The sequence below is a fragment of the Formica exsecta genome, unplaced genomic scaffold, assembly GCF_003651465.1.
Source record: "Formica exsecta isolate Colony F162 unplaced genomic scaffold, ASM365146v1 scaffold194, whole genome shotgun sequence".
Lineage (NCBI taxonomy): Eukaryota > Metazoa > Arthropoda > Insecta > Hymenoptera > Formicidae > Formica > Formica exsecta.
This window is the reverse complement of record NW_021849240.1, coordinates 352,152-366,547: the sequence shown is the minus strand read 5'-3', so window position 1 is coordinate 366,547 and position 14,396 is coordinate 352,152. Positions and strand designations below refer to the sequence as shown.

Below are 14,396 nucleotides of genomic sequence, written 5' to 3'. Positions count from 1 at the left end.
ATTTATATTATAATTAGAGATTGACAGGATAATACGATAGATAAATGTGAAATAATTTCCATATAATTTCAACAAATAATTGCCCTATAAACCCAAGCTTATGATAAATAAAAATAAAACAATGTAAGATATACATAAAAGATTCTATTATATATTTTGTTAACTCTTGCACGATTATTGATCTATATACATATATAACAAAAAAAGGGATTAAAAATGGTTATGAAGATTCGCTTTCTGCATGTAAACATATTACTATCGTAATATTTTCATTAAATTTAATATAATATAATAAATTTTATATTATGTATAATTATGAGAATTATGCGATACATCTCTATTTCTGCATATACTCGAAATTGTAATTTCATTATCTAAATGGGATCAAAAATATAGTGGATAATTATCGAATGTGTTCAACATTCTCCGCGATAATTATTAACGACCACGTAAATATCAATGGACCAATATAGCAGTGTTTACAAACCGTTATTAATATTCGATTTATACTAAATCTAAATTCCATAACGGTTTTTATGCATTTTTAATTGCGTCGGTTTTAATTATCGTTTGCTCACTCGATGTAATTTCGATATCAAGCTTTGTTCATGTGCCAGTTTGATGTTAAATATTTATATAATTAATATACAGAGACGCGCTCGCATCTGAGAGAGAAAGAGAGAGAGAGAGAGAGGAAAAGAATACCATCTCTTTAAAAGTTTAATTTCATGGAATATATATGTAGATTTGTAATATTAGATGGTGGCTTAAGAATAGATTAATATTTGCCAAGCGTTTAAATTTTTACATATTATGCGCTAGTCGACAATATTTTTAGCATAACAATGAGCTTTAAAATGCAATTACTTATCACGTAATGTAATTGTGCACATCTATTAAAATGCATTGAATTAACTTATATTTATTTTATTTTATTGTGCGTAATAACAGACTAAAATTGTTCCGAATTACGTGACATTATGATTTCGTCTAGTATTTCACAGTAGCACATATTCCCCACCAACCGTGTAAAACCAAGCCCGTTTATTACAATTCTTGCAGTTTTATGAAAATGGGTCCGGCTAATAGCAATTCCATGTTTCGTCCTGTTTTCTCACTGCTTTGCCGGATATCTGTAGGTTTCGTATCCCGGCTACTCGTTTGTGCCGAGGGGATTACACAAAGGAACTCATCCCCTCCACGCAAAGAACGACCCAGTGAATATCGGGTGTTCGATAGCGATTGATCGCTTAGCGATTCAACGTCCGTTATTCGCGAGCTCGTTATTCGCGTCCCACGAGCGCGAGGTAAATCAAACGGTGAAATGCATATATACATCCAAATATCATCCGGGGAGAACAATTATCGAATGATGTAGACAAAATATTTTGTACGTGGAAATGATATGCGAAATAATAAATCAAAACGCGCGCGAGAGAAGAACAAAAAGATTTTTATTATAATTAACCAGAGATATTTATATAAACATTAATTATTTGCTCCTTTAAGAAATACTTTTCATTAAAGAAAAGAAAAAATGAAACGAATTAAATATAATAATTACCTCTCAAAAATGCAATAGAAAATCAGCTTCTCTTTCTCTTCCTAAAATATGTTTTATTTTTTCTTATTTTCTCTCTCAATATCTGACATTCTTATGTAATCTTACAATTAGAGTGAGGAAGAATAAAGTAAAGTAAGAAATAATTCTGAAAGTCACTCTGAAATTAAAAAAGGATCGATGAAACTTATCTTGGAGAGAGAAAAAAAAAAGAGAAAGAGAAAGTTTAAAATATTACCAGCACAAATTAATTAACGCTTCAACGAGATAAAGCGTTTCTTGCATCGTTCAAGAAGACTGTATTTCTTGCAGAGGAGAGAAGAGATAAGACGGATACGCGCGAAAGGGTGAAATAAAATGGCAGCTAAAATTTCATGATGACGCGAGCGATTATATAGCGCGGCATTGAATAGAAGCTTTGTTCTTTTGTTTTGAATGTAATTTCATTGCCTTCGCGTGATTGTCGCGCGCATGGTCATGGGATTATGCTAATTGACAAATTAATTTTACGGAATTACTTGGTGACATTTATGTCGCGTATACATAGCGTAGAGCATGCCACAAGGAAATGACAACAACAGGCTGGCTGATGTAATGAAATGTCAGAAACCAACAATGTTCCGCGACGTGAAACAATTCCCAATTGCAATTAAAGTTAGTATGATTATCTTGTCTTGTGTACTATAGTGTCTTGTAATTCGACTTGCAACCATCACACAGAAAAGCAAAAACTAAAAATATATTTATTATTCTTGGAATCTTCTCTCTCTCTCTCTCTCTCTCTCTCTAATTGTGGAGTCAAATATAAACTTTACTCGAAAAGAACAATGTTTATAAAATCATTATTTTAAAATGCAAATACTGCAAAAAATTTTATTTATATACATAGCAATCGGTTTTTATAAAAAAATATTTTAAAAGGGATATCAAATTTTTATATTTCATAAAAAAATATACTATAAATATTTCATAGCATATTTATAGAACGTTATTTACTCCATTTTTTATCTCCCTTAAAGAAATGATCTTTTTCAAAAATGCATATTAAATTCTCAATAATTTATTATTTATCATACGTATATAATTATACGTATAATAAAGTGTACAATATTTAAAAAAACATAAAAAAAAATTATTTAAAGAATTTCTTAAATATCTCGCTGATAAAGACGTTAACGCTCTCATTTGCATCGTCTATTGTCTACTTATTTATCGAGATCGACTTGCCAATAGACGAAAAAAATATGTTAATCACTATAATAGCTTCTCCCAAGAGAAATAAATTTATGCTGCTGATCCGCAACATAGATACGGTTTTTATAAATTCCTGGAAATTACGGTAAACGTTTTCTACATCTTTCTTTAACGTCGAGCTAAGAAAGAAATTAGTTTCACCAACGCGGGGCGCAAAATAATTGCGCGCATTATACACCGGCGCTTTCCTTAGCTCTTCTCAATCCGTTAATCTAATTTATCTTTATTATTAGCATATTGTTTATCCTTATTTATATTATTTAAATATGCATTTAAATGCATAAATATTGATGGTTCATTAAAAGATCGTTAACTGCAGATTATTATATCGCGTCACGCCGTTCAATCTGGCTTCATTGCGAATTCAGGGAGTGACATAGAATTTCCATTTGGGATATGGAATCACAGTTCGGATAATGTCCGGGCCACTTCGTAGAGATCGCAAAATTCCCAAGCAGCCGAAAGTATTTCAATAACATAAAGGGTCGGCTTTTCCTGTTGTATCGATGCCATTTCATTGGTAGAGAGCCCCCCTTTTTAGCTCCTCGAATCTTACTTGGATTTCGGAGTAACTCGGTTGTCTCGGCAATTTTTGCAAAATGGCATTGTAAAAAATAGCAAAGAAATAAAAAGAGTAACATAATAGTTCTCTAATTATTAATTTGTTTACGTTGTAGCACATTTTAATGTATAAATGTCCATTTGTAATTATCGCGTTACGATTATCACGCTCGAAACTGGCACTGGAAATGGAAACGTCGAGTACATACATATTATCGGGATAAAAATATCCTTCCGTAAGTCTGATATTTCTGGCCACTCATCGCGCATTTTTTACGATCGGTTTGACACTCGTACTCGAGCAGTGAAATATATATCTCTCTATGGTCGGTCCCGCAGGAGGCATATGAAAGATGCGGGGACATTTATATTTCTCTTAGAGATTGTGTTAGCTCGGATGAAGGCGACACAAAGATGTGAGAGTTTCACGTCGCGTTTTATTTTATTCTCGGCCGCTCGTCGCATTGGGATATAGCGGAATCCCGCAAATAAAGAGGGAATTTCCACACTCGTTATATCGAACTTTTCGTACATGCGATCCCTTTGTTTCCATGCTGAATGTATCATCAGCTCTCCCTCTCTTTTTTTCTTTCCCGAACAAATGTTGCGCGAATATTTCGTATTGCACGCAAAGTAAATCTTGAAACATTATTTTTCTCTTTTTGTAATAGAGATTGATGATTTTAACTACAAAAGATTTAAAAAATAAGGTAAATTAAAAATTTCAAGAATGTAAAAAATAAGAAAAATTTTAATTTTCTAGATAACTTGAAACAAACTTTGACAAACTTAACACATATTTCAGAAACAAAGTTAATTACTAAAAGAGAGAGAGAGAGAGAAAGAGAGAGAGAAAGAGAGACTGAAAAAGATGCTTAATATAATATTTTAGACATTCCTGTGAAATTATATGAAATTATATATATATATAGATTTCAATGGAAAATCTCATTTCACGCTCGATGCGAAGAATAAAATTAAAGCTTTTTCCTTTCAATAAAATATAATATGCTAGTAATAATATGCGTCAAGGGATATAAATACACAAGAGAGGTAATAATGAGAAATATATGCATGTTTCACGCTACAAATTATTAAAACCTCCACAATATTCATCAAAATTTGAAATCAATTTTAATAGAAGAAAGTAAGAATGCGGGAAAAAAGAACTTTTAATGTCTTGCTGGAAAATTACCACAGTGAAATTACATCGACTATAATCGCACCTTTAACTATGCCGAGAAAACGCTTGTATCAAATTGTAATAGTGTGGAAACTTTTACTTTACCTGAGATCGCGAAAGTTTGTGCTTGGTACGATTGGGGTGCACAATCTCGACGGATGCTGCGCCTGGCGCGAGAAATCGAATCCGATTGCACTCGATACTGAGGGGGTGATGTTGCAGCTGATGGGGTTGTTGATGGTGGTGCAGATGATGGGGTTGCTGCTGCGAGGAATCACTCTCCAGATGATGTTCCCCCGTGTCCAACATACTGCTGCTGAGAGCATCCAGCTGGGTCAGCGATCTCGAGCGCACCTGTAACAATAAAGAGTCGTTTGCTTCATCAGAAGAAAGTATATTAATAATGAACTCTCTTTCTCTAACTAAATAAAAAATGTGTGCTATAATTTTATATTTGATTCTAAAGAACTAATATTATTCAAAGCCCTTTTCACATTTCTTCAAAAACCACGGACGTTTTTCTTGCGATATACTTGTCTAATTAGCGAAACGGCAAATCCCGCTGATATGAGCAAGAGTTATGTTAAAATTTAACTAAAAAGAAAAAGAGAGAAAGACAAACATTTTTCTCTCTTCAAAATTATATCATTTGACATAATCGCAATTTTTTTTTTTATTTACACAGAATCATAAACTTGTACAAATCTTTTTTTTATCATTGCACAAGTGATCTCACACATTAATACCATATTTCTCTCTCCCTTTATTTTCTCAATTATTCGCTCAGCAATCAAGTTGAACGTTTCGGGATTGGGAGTGCTAACAATACGATACGTGGAGGCCGTTTGCGAGAGCGCGCAAACGGCCTACAATAAAATAGATTTGTGGCCGCAATCAAATGCATCGGTATGCACGAGATGCGCGCATAACTGTCTGAGAGGAGCTCTCGTAAGAGAGAGCGTGACACATTAGTATAGGATGTCTGGTCCTAGGTATTAACAAACCCGCGGCGCGGCGGCGCGAAAACACACAGGAGGCCGACTTCCTGCGAGATAAATCCCGGGTAAAACCTTGACGAAGTGGGTCACCGGACAATCGATTTATGCGCGGAATCGATCCCTTCCAGTACGTCGACGAGGCCGTTCGTTATCGCGATTTATTTGTTGTGCTCTTTGTTGTGCTCCCTTTTTTCCCTTCGCGATAACTTACTCCTGCTATGAAGGGATTCTTCTCACTTGTTATTTCTCTCTGTCTCTTTCTTGTCAACGACGAAATACGTAAGATATAATTAGATGACTACAAGGGAGTTTACGTCAGTTACTATACAACGGCGCAACTTTGGTATGACGCTATAGAAATAGAAAGCGCATGTTAATTTTGTAACGGGAAACTAAGTCTCATTGCCTAATTTAGTGTCAGAGGAAAATAATTGCAGAAGCGGTTAAAATAAATTGAAAATTATGCTAATTATAGACAAATTATATAAATTGTACAATGTAATTTTCTGGTGTAATTACTTTCTCTAATTTTCAGATGATTGATCTTCAAGACGATCGAAATTCTTCAATATATATAATACTAATGAAATATGTGCGTTAAAAATAATATTTTTTAATATTAAACTTCTCGAACAAAAAATATTTTTAGTGTTGTATTAATTATTCTTACAATTAGAGAGAATATAATTTTCAGTAAGTGATGTATAAAGATAACTTCCTCATTTTAAATAGTCTCAAGTAAATTTTCTCTATAAAAGAGAGCATATTCACTCGCTCCACTTCGTAAAAGAATAATGCGAAATGCTTTCAGTCATACAAATGGTTCTTCAGAGAACTCTTAGAATTTTTACGGTCTTTCCAAAAATAGTGCGAAATGTTACGTGAGTTTCATATAAAAATGTCTTTATAAATAATTCGTGTGACAATCGATTATTTACGAGGCACGTAGCCTAAGATGGCACACGCGCATAAACAATAACAGACACGTAGAGTCCTTAATAATCAATTATTTAACGATAAACTTAAGACAACTCATGTCATTTTGGCATATTCTTTAGTGGAAGGACCATAAAAACAATCTGAAATAAATAATATCTTTTATTAATAAAATAATAGTGTCATGGAATATCCAAAAAAACTGTTTTTTCAAATTTCTAAATTTACCAGAAATAGTTGCGTGAGACTTTGGAAATTCTAAATTGTATCAACGTGCACAATATATTTCTGAAAAAAATAACCATCTAATTATATTAACCAGAACTATTCGAAATTTCTTATAAGCCTTAATTTCTAAAATAAGTACGATTTTCATTGTATCGCGAGTAATACAATAATTTCTTTCGATAGGCCGAGCTGCATGCCTTTCAAGCGTTCAGGATGAAAGCAGGATATTTATACCAACTCAATCGTCGTCGCCGTTGTGTCAAATCCTCTTTAGTCGTCAAAGAAGCTTTCACGAGGCATGATTATTCTAATTGATGGGAAGTATTCAAAGCAATTTGCGCGAAAGGAAAAGTAAGCTGCTCGATGATGGCTCGATGACTGTCGAGAATATCGTTGGATTTATGTGGTGGAAAAAACTTTTACTTATCTCCTCTTTATCATCATCCTTTGAAGCTAAATCTAACTTTCAATCACTTCTGTTTTTTGATTATATGTAGAACATATTTTTTTGACACTATAATTCCTTCTTTTCTCTATTGCTTTCTTGATTTCCTGACAACGTCCCGAAAATGGGCAAGAACGACGATATATTTGTAAGAAAGAGAGAAAAAGGAAAAGAGGAAGGAAAAGAGCCGCATCGCAGAGTCTGAGAGAAAACTCAATTACGCCCTCGGCCAACAGTATTGAGGACGACGATACTTTCTCGTCGCCTGTACATACAATACTTTGATGTACATACTAACATATTTCCATCGCGTTGTTTACCCATCGATAGATTCGCGCCGATAACCGATCCCTGTGTGTCTTTGACCGTTCGATCTTATTCCACCCTTGCTTCGTAAAGATAATTCGTAAGATCATCATCGTGATATCGCGATGGCGGACGGAAAGCGAAGTCGTGCGAGTGAAGATCGTCTCTGCTAAAAGAGGACTCGAGTAATGCACCGTTTCGATCATATTGGAAAATATTGCAACTTTTTTTTTAGCTCAACCCTCTATATGACTTTCTTCTTACGTCCAGCTTCTTATGCCTCTCTCCCTACCTCTCCCTCTCGAGAATATCGCATTTGCAAGATATGTAATATGTTGTATCTGGAAAATATGTTCATGCATACAAATAAGATGTTTCGTATTGCTTTTTTCGCGTTGATTAAGGACTTTTCCTTTATAAAAAAGAAAGGTAAAATTAAGTAAAAAAAATTTTGTAAACCATATGAATATGAATAGAGAAGAGCAGTAAGGGATAAATATAAAACACAATTATCTTTAATAAATTTCGAGAACATCAAATTTAATCATCTATATTATTTTTTTAATTTTTGGTGTAAAGAATCTTCGAAAAAATCGCTAAAATCTATAATTAATAGATTGATTTTTATTATTGTTACATCTTGAATAAACCATTGATCATGAGCAAAATAACATAAAAAGATCAACGACTTAAAGTAAGATTTCCGAGACGTTTTGATGTTATGTGTTTGATTTAAATAAATTTGTCAAATTTTCTGCGCTTTATTTCATGCATTATTTTTCGTTTTATTAAGACATTTTGATCAATTTTTCGTGAGTTTCTGGAAATAGTACGATTCCCCTGTCGTGGCTACGCGATTTTATGCGTTCTCTGATATTTTATAGATTTATCGTGACGTTCGAAACATCGCAGACGAACGCGCGATTTCGGATTTTATAGTATCTTACGGAATTTTTCCACACGAGAAAACTGTGATATATTGTTTTATGAAAGAGTATTTTATGTGTGTGTGTAGAACGTGTATTAAATCACTCTTCGCATATAATGTTACTTTTCACCGATATCATCTGCTTCCATTTCGCCTCATATCGAGAGTCTGGCAGAATTCCCGATGTAAATCTGCGACACGTCAATCTTTATTTCTTTCTACCTTACGATGATATATTTCTGTACATTTTGAAATGTATTTGAGACATATACATATTATTTGCAAAGATATGATATTATTTCGCGATTTGCTTCCTGAGACAACTCGAGAAATTGAATACCCGATCAAAAAATTCCTTTGCGTGAAATAACGGCATCTTTGATACCTTTATGGATTTCTTTTTCATCGCAATAGCATTTGATTCGTATTGGTTTTTTCCTTTTCTTGTATTTCTGAGAATTTACAATAAACATATGACCAACTATATTTTTATTTACCAAGATTCCCCGTAATTATTCACAATATTTTTTGCTCGGGGGATATATTCCGCCTTATCAGAAAATACTCACACTCATTTGTATTCGTCGTCTTATCAATTAATTAAGTCTTAAATTCCCGTCCTGAATTTTCGTGTCAATTACAAGTGCATGATTCCACGGTGAGAATAGCTTGCCACAGATCGAAGCTCGCATTGTTCCATTGGTCGGCACGATTGAAATTCTCATCAATTAGCCTTCCCGTTAATCAATCTAAGTCAAGTTTTGGTGGCCACATAAACAATAATATCGTGCAAGATCGCAGCTGTGCCGCGTATTAAAGCCAAAATCGCTGATTCATTGCAATTCGATGGGCAATTAGTTATACGGAAACTTGAATGCGAGTTTCTATCGATTAGTGAGGAGACTTTAGAGAGATGCAAGATGCAATGCGCCTCGCAGTTCTCAGATCGTAAAACACTTCGAGTTTCAAACTTTAAGGAGTATGAGTAAACAAAGCTTTCTATGCGAGTGTCGATACTGAAAGAAGGATATTGATCTTTCGCAGTAACGATTATTTGTGCAAATAATCTTTTAATACACATGCTTAGATTCAGATTTCTTCGGAATATAAAGGAAGCATTTGCGCGAAATAAGAATAGATATGAGAAAAAAATTGTACTTGGAGCATTTTGTGCTACTATGCATGCAACTTTCGGAGAATATAAATTTTACGAGATACTGTTATTTATATACACGCGATAGGCATATCTAATTCCTCTTTACGAGACACTTAAGACAAAAAATATATATGCCCAAAGTATCATCGTTTATAATATCGAAATATCCATTTCAGATTACAGTGGCGCGATATCAACATCGTGTAGCAGACTTTTTTCACGAATCCTTCTTCCCACGCGCTTGTTAAAATGCAAATGTGTCGCAAGTTTCGTTCGCGAAGGCGGCTCATAAAGTTTGCTCTTAATATCTGAAATATCGCCAATAATGATCTCCGATATTAGTCGTAAAGTGAGTGTATAACTCGGCGAACGTTAACCTAGAAAGTAGCGTATTTAATGGAGTGGTGAGAATGCCCTGCGGTTAAATGCGGCGTGTAAGTTTAATATTGCGATTGTACGGCGCGCATCTTGCTACCCGGGACACCTTGAACAGTCGGCGATAAGACCTTTTGTCGGGTAATATTTTTTTTTTTTTCTTACGCTACGAGATTTTGCGTCGCGCTCATCTCTCGACGCATCTTCCTTCTGGCCACTGTATTCTGAAGATTACGCGGATTTTCAAGTTGTCACGGCGACGAACAGGCAACGCAATTTTCTTCGATCCCCCGTCCATAAACATGACAGACGTTAAATCGAATCTTCAGCTTGATACGCGGAAAAGTCTGCGAAATCAAGATTGTTTCGTCACTTTGATGAGTAGCCTTTGAGAGATGAGAAATAATTCAACATACTTAATGTGATAAAGACGCAAGAGCGCGTTAAATTAAATTAAATATTAATAATATTTTCTTCAAATATTATATTATCGAAACATTTTTATAATTAAATATTTTATATTATAATTCTCTCGTAGAGCAATTACATGGGTTCTGTATCTGATTGTGAGTAATGATGGAAATTTGTGTAAGATTATAAAAAATAAGAAAAAGAGAAAAAATTAAAATTTTTCATTAGCTTTGAATATTATGCAAGAATCGAATATTTATTTTGATACTTTTAAATGTAAAAGAATATAGAATTATTCAGAGATAAAAAAGACAACTTTGTTAAATATCGAAAAAGTGGAAAAAGTGCTTAATAAATTTTTGTCGATTCCATTATTTATCCACTAGATTGGAAAACTAATTTTCTGATTTAAAATTGCCGCTATCATTCTATCTTTGCCACCGATTATTTCAATCTCTTTTTTATTATTTGAATTTTCTAATTTAAGAAAGAGAGAGAGAGAGAGATGGATATGTCACTCGGTTATAAAGAAGTCGAGTAAATTCAAGAACCGCGCTAGTTGAAAGATCAGAAGAAGTTTTGGCTACTACAAATTTGACGACAGTGATGTTCCATCAGTGTAGAGTCGTCAGATTTGGAACGAAGGCCGTAATTAAAGTAGAGCAAATGAGACCGGCGGCGACGGCTAATTGGATCGGGTGAGACGAGAACGACGAGATTTCGCGCTCACGTAAATTCAGTTATGAGTGACATCTGCGATCTTAGAGATTAGATCGACGAGCTTGGATTCATCGATAATCACCGATTATATGTGTAACTTGTAGATATAGCATGTTTCGTATAAATTTTGTAAAATGTTGGCTAGATTAAAACTTTGTCCGGGAGAAATGTTGCATAATTATTGTGGAAGAGGTATTTCAGATTTACATCTAGAGTGTCCAGTGGAGTCAGAATGCTATTAAGAATGTCGATGTAACTTTTTGAACTTTAAGATGAGATATCTTAGCACAACTACGCCTCAAATTAAAATTCTTTTCAAGAGTAACTTCTGCTTCGAATTAAAAGTTTCGTTACTTATTTGCTCCCGTGAACCACGATTGGTGAAAAAAGCGTTCTCCACATCTTTGGGGTAACTCTTGTAATATAACTTACATGTTAAGCAACAACCTATTCCAAAATGATATCAAATTTTTTTTTTCAGAATATGGACACTGTGCATCTGTCATTCTTTCTCGTATGATTTCCGGTTTTTTTCTTTCTCTCATTCCAGCGCTATATTTTCATATATCTTTTCCCCTCGCTTCTCGTTTTCATTTCCGCTCCAAGTTTTTTGTGACTCTTGCTTTGCTTTGGCGTATGGCACAAGATCATTATATACGTATAAGGCACTTTAAGCACCGTCGTAGATGGAATTATGCTCCTGCTCACGAATAGGAATTAATCGAATACTGAAATATTCTCCCGCTCACAGCTCATTTACTCGAATTATTATAATCGCATAGCATGTACGTAAAAATATTGCACATTTTCTATTGTTGAAAAATGAAAATTAAAGCTAATAAAATATAACGTCTTAAGTGTAAATATCATAGCAGGTTCTTGTAAATAAAATGGCGAATCGCAGTATTGAATGCAAAAGAGCATTATTATCATGATCGACTGACACTTGGAGGCGAAAATTATGTGAATGTAACGGATAACATGAAAGAATTACAGTTTAATGAGTTACCGGGCGCATACGTGTGCGTCGAAATGATAGTAGGAATCGGCTTAAACATTTCAGGAATTATCAGTCAGTGTGATAATATATCAAATCGAGGTAGTAAGGACGCGCGATGGTCAGACGAATTGATTCTGATCGGCTGAAACACGCGAACGACTTTTACTGCGCCATAAACACCAACAGGCATTACAAGAACTTTTGGTTTCCCGAACGAGAGAGAAACGTTTCTCTAGTTGGAGCAAATTAATTGCGTAGCTTTCAATTTCTCGCTATTTTTATCGCTGCTTAAACGCTCCGTAAGTGCGGCCGTTTGTTCACCGGCGAACGCGGAAAAAGCCTGATTTCTGTTAGTTGGCAGCTTTTTATTCATTTAGCGAAAAGCCTCGCGCTAATGAAAGTCATCTGTGATTTGTTGCATAACGGCGTAGAGAGTTGAAAAATATTTTGGATCCTTTTTGTTATTTCGAGGAAAAGCCAACCATCTGGCAACATTCCTCTGGTATTCAATAAATAATTGCATTGGAGTTTTCAATTATATTCAGCCTTACTAATATTTAAATAATGGTGTAAAACTGGTTAATTGCCATAAGAGATTCTATTATTATATTTATACCCTTCATCAATTTCCGTTATTTAATTTCCAATTTAGCAGGTAATAAACACAAAATCACAATCGCTCTTTAATTAATCATGAAAATTTTGCATTATTTTCGTATCGGTACTATTCTTCTCATATTACATATTGTTATTTAATTACCATCTTGCAATTGTCATACAAATCATTCAACAATTCAAATGAAATGATATATATATATATATATATATATCATTCATATCATCATATCATATATACATCTTTATAATTTGTCCTCATATAGCTGCTGCGTAATAGCCAATAAATATTTCGTAATATTCATTGCTATGTTGGTGATTAGGGTATAGTATGGCGAGTATGTATATATATAATATATATATGTATCATAAGCTGTAGCAATCTTAGATACGTCGTCTTACAACAATCATTCTTGTCAATTATAACAGCACTTTGTAATCAAAGGCATTTGAAAGCGCTTGAGCAATATTCTCTTGAGATCCTCTGCAAAAGCGAACTTTAGAAAACTTAACCAGAAGTTATATAAATGCATTCTGCTTCGAATTTATAGAATGTATAATATGTCTCTTTCTCTTTTTCTCTCATAGAAACTTAATTTTGCTAAAAATTTGAGACCAAAAATTAATATTAAATACTAACTACGTTGATAATTAAACCTAAAATTTTTTAAAAATCTGAAATAAAATCTACTTTCTATATTATTTTAGAATTATCTTATTTAATATACGCCAAAAAGTTGATGTCAAATTTTCTTTCTGGTCTAAACTCGAATAAAAAAAGTTCAGTGTTATCTGCAACTATAGCAAACTCGATGAGATTTGTTCGACAAACTATCATTTGCGGTGAGTTCGAGAACAGTCAGCATGTTTGCAAGAGATGACAGAAAATAAATTGCGTCGCAATATTCTCCTCGCTTCTCCTAGAAAACTTGATGATGCCCCTGAACTTTATTAAAATTTCGTTGTTCAACTTCAAATGCGCGTCTTGATGCACTTCGATTGAGAATACTTATTGAAAGATCTAATGAGCACCATCAAAAGTTCAACACGTACGATCACTGTGTAACGAGCAGAAGTAAAAGAGTAAAATATCTGGATAGAAATTATTGAACGAAAAATGTTTCGAAAGAATTCAAGAAACTTTAGCTTGAATAGATCTTAATTACCGAGTAATTTTTCGATAATAAAATTTGGATTATTTGTAAAATGCTTTTCCGTTAGTATTTACATAAAATTTGCAAGAAATTAATCAGACATATTCTTATCTTTCTTATTTTTTTTGCTAATAGATTATATTCTTTAAAAATCTTGATCTTAAACTTCTTAAAATAAGACTAAACGATAAGATTTGTATTAAGTGATCGAATGATTTAATAAATCGCTGTTAAAAGCTAATATTAGTTTAACAGTCATTTATTAAAGTATTAATTTCCGCTTAAAACTGATAATATACAATAAACGATTTTTGAAAATTTAGAGGAATATTTCATTTAAAAATGTATCAAAATAAATGATCAAAAATGCAAAATTGTATTTCACGTAGCGAAGAGAGAACGCGATACAAGAATACTTTAGTACAACGAATACTTTAGTAGTTGTTAAAACGCGGAAATTACATTGTGCCCCGTTTTAGTAGCAAAAACTGGGACAGCGATCATATGTAGCGATATGTTGAATGAAACTAAAATTATGCTGCTTTATACACCTGCAGATGTGATA

General features: G+C 33.5%; 1 protein-coding gene across 4 annotated transcripts in view; it reads right to left on the bottom strand.

Moving 5' to 3' along the window:
* LOC115234080 (pleckstrin homology domain-containing family G member 5) overlaps nucleotides 1-14,396 on the bottom strand; it is an 87,808-nt gene that overhangs the window by 25,218 nt on the left and 48,194 nt on the right. For all 4 annotated transcript variants that reach the window (XM_029804820.1, XM_029804818.1, XM_029804819.1 and 1 more), the window contains one exon: nucleotides 4,665-4,913. In XM_029804820.1, coding sequence (XP_029660680.1) covers nucleotides 4,665-4,913 — 249 coding nt within the window. The remainder of the gene's footprint in view (nucleotides 1-4,664; nucleotides 4,914-14,396) is intronic.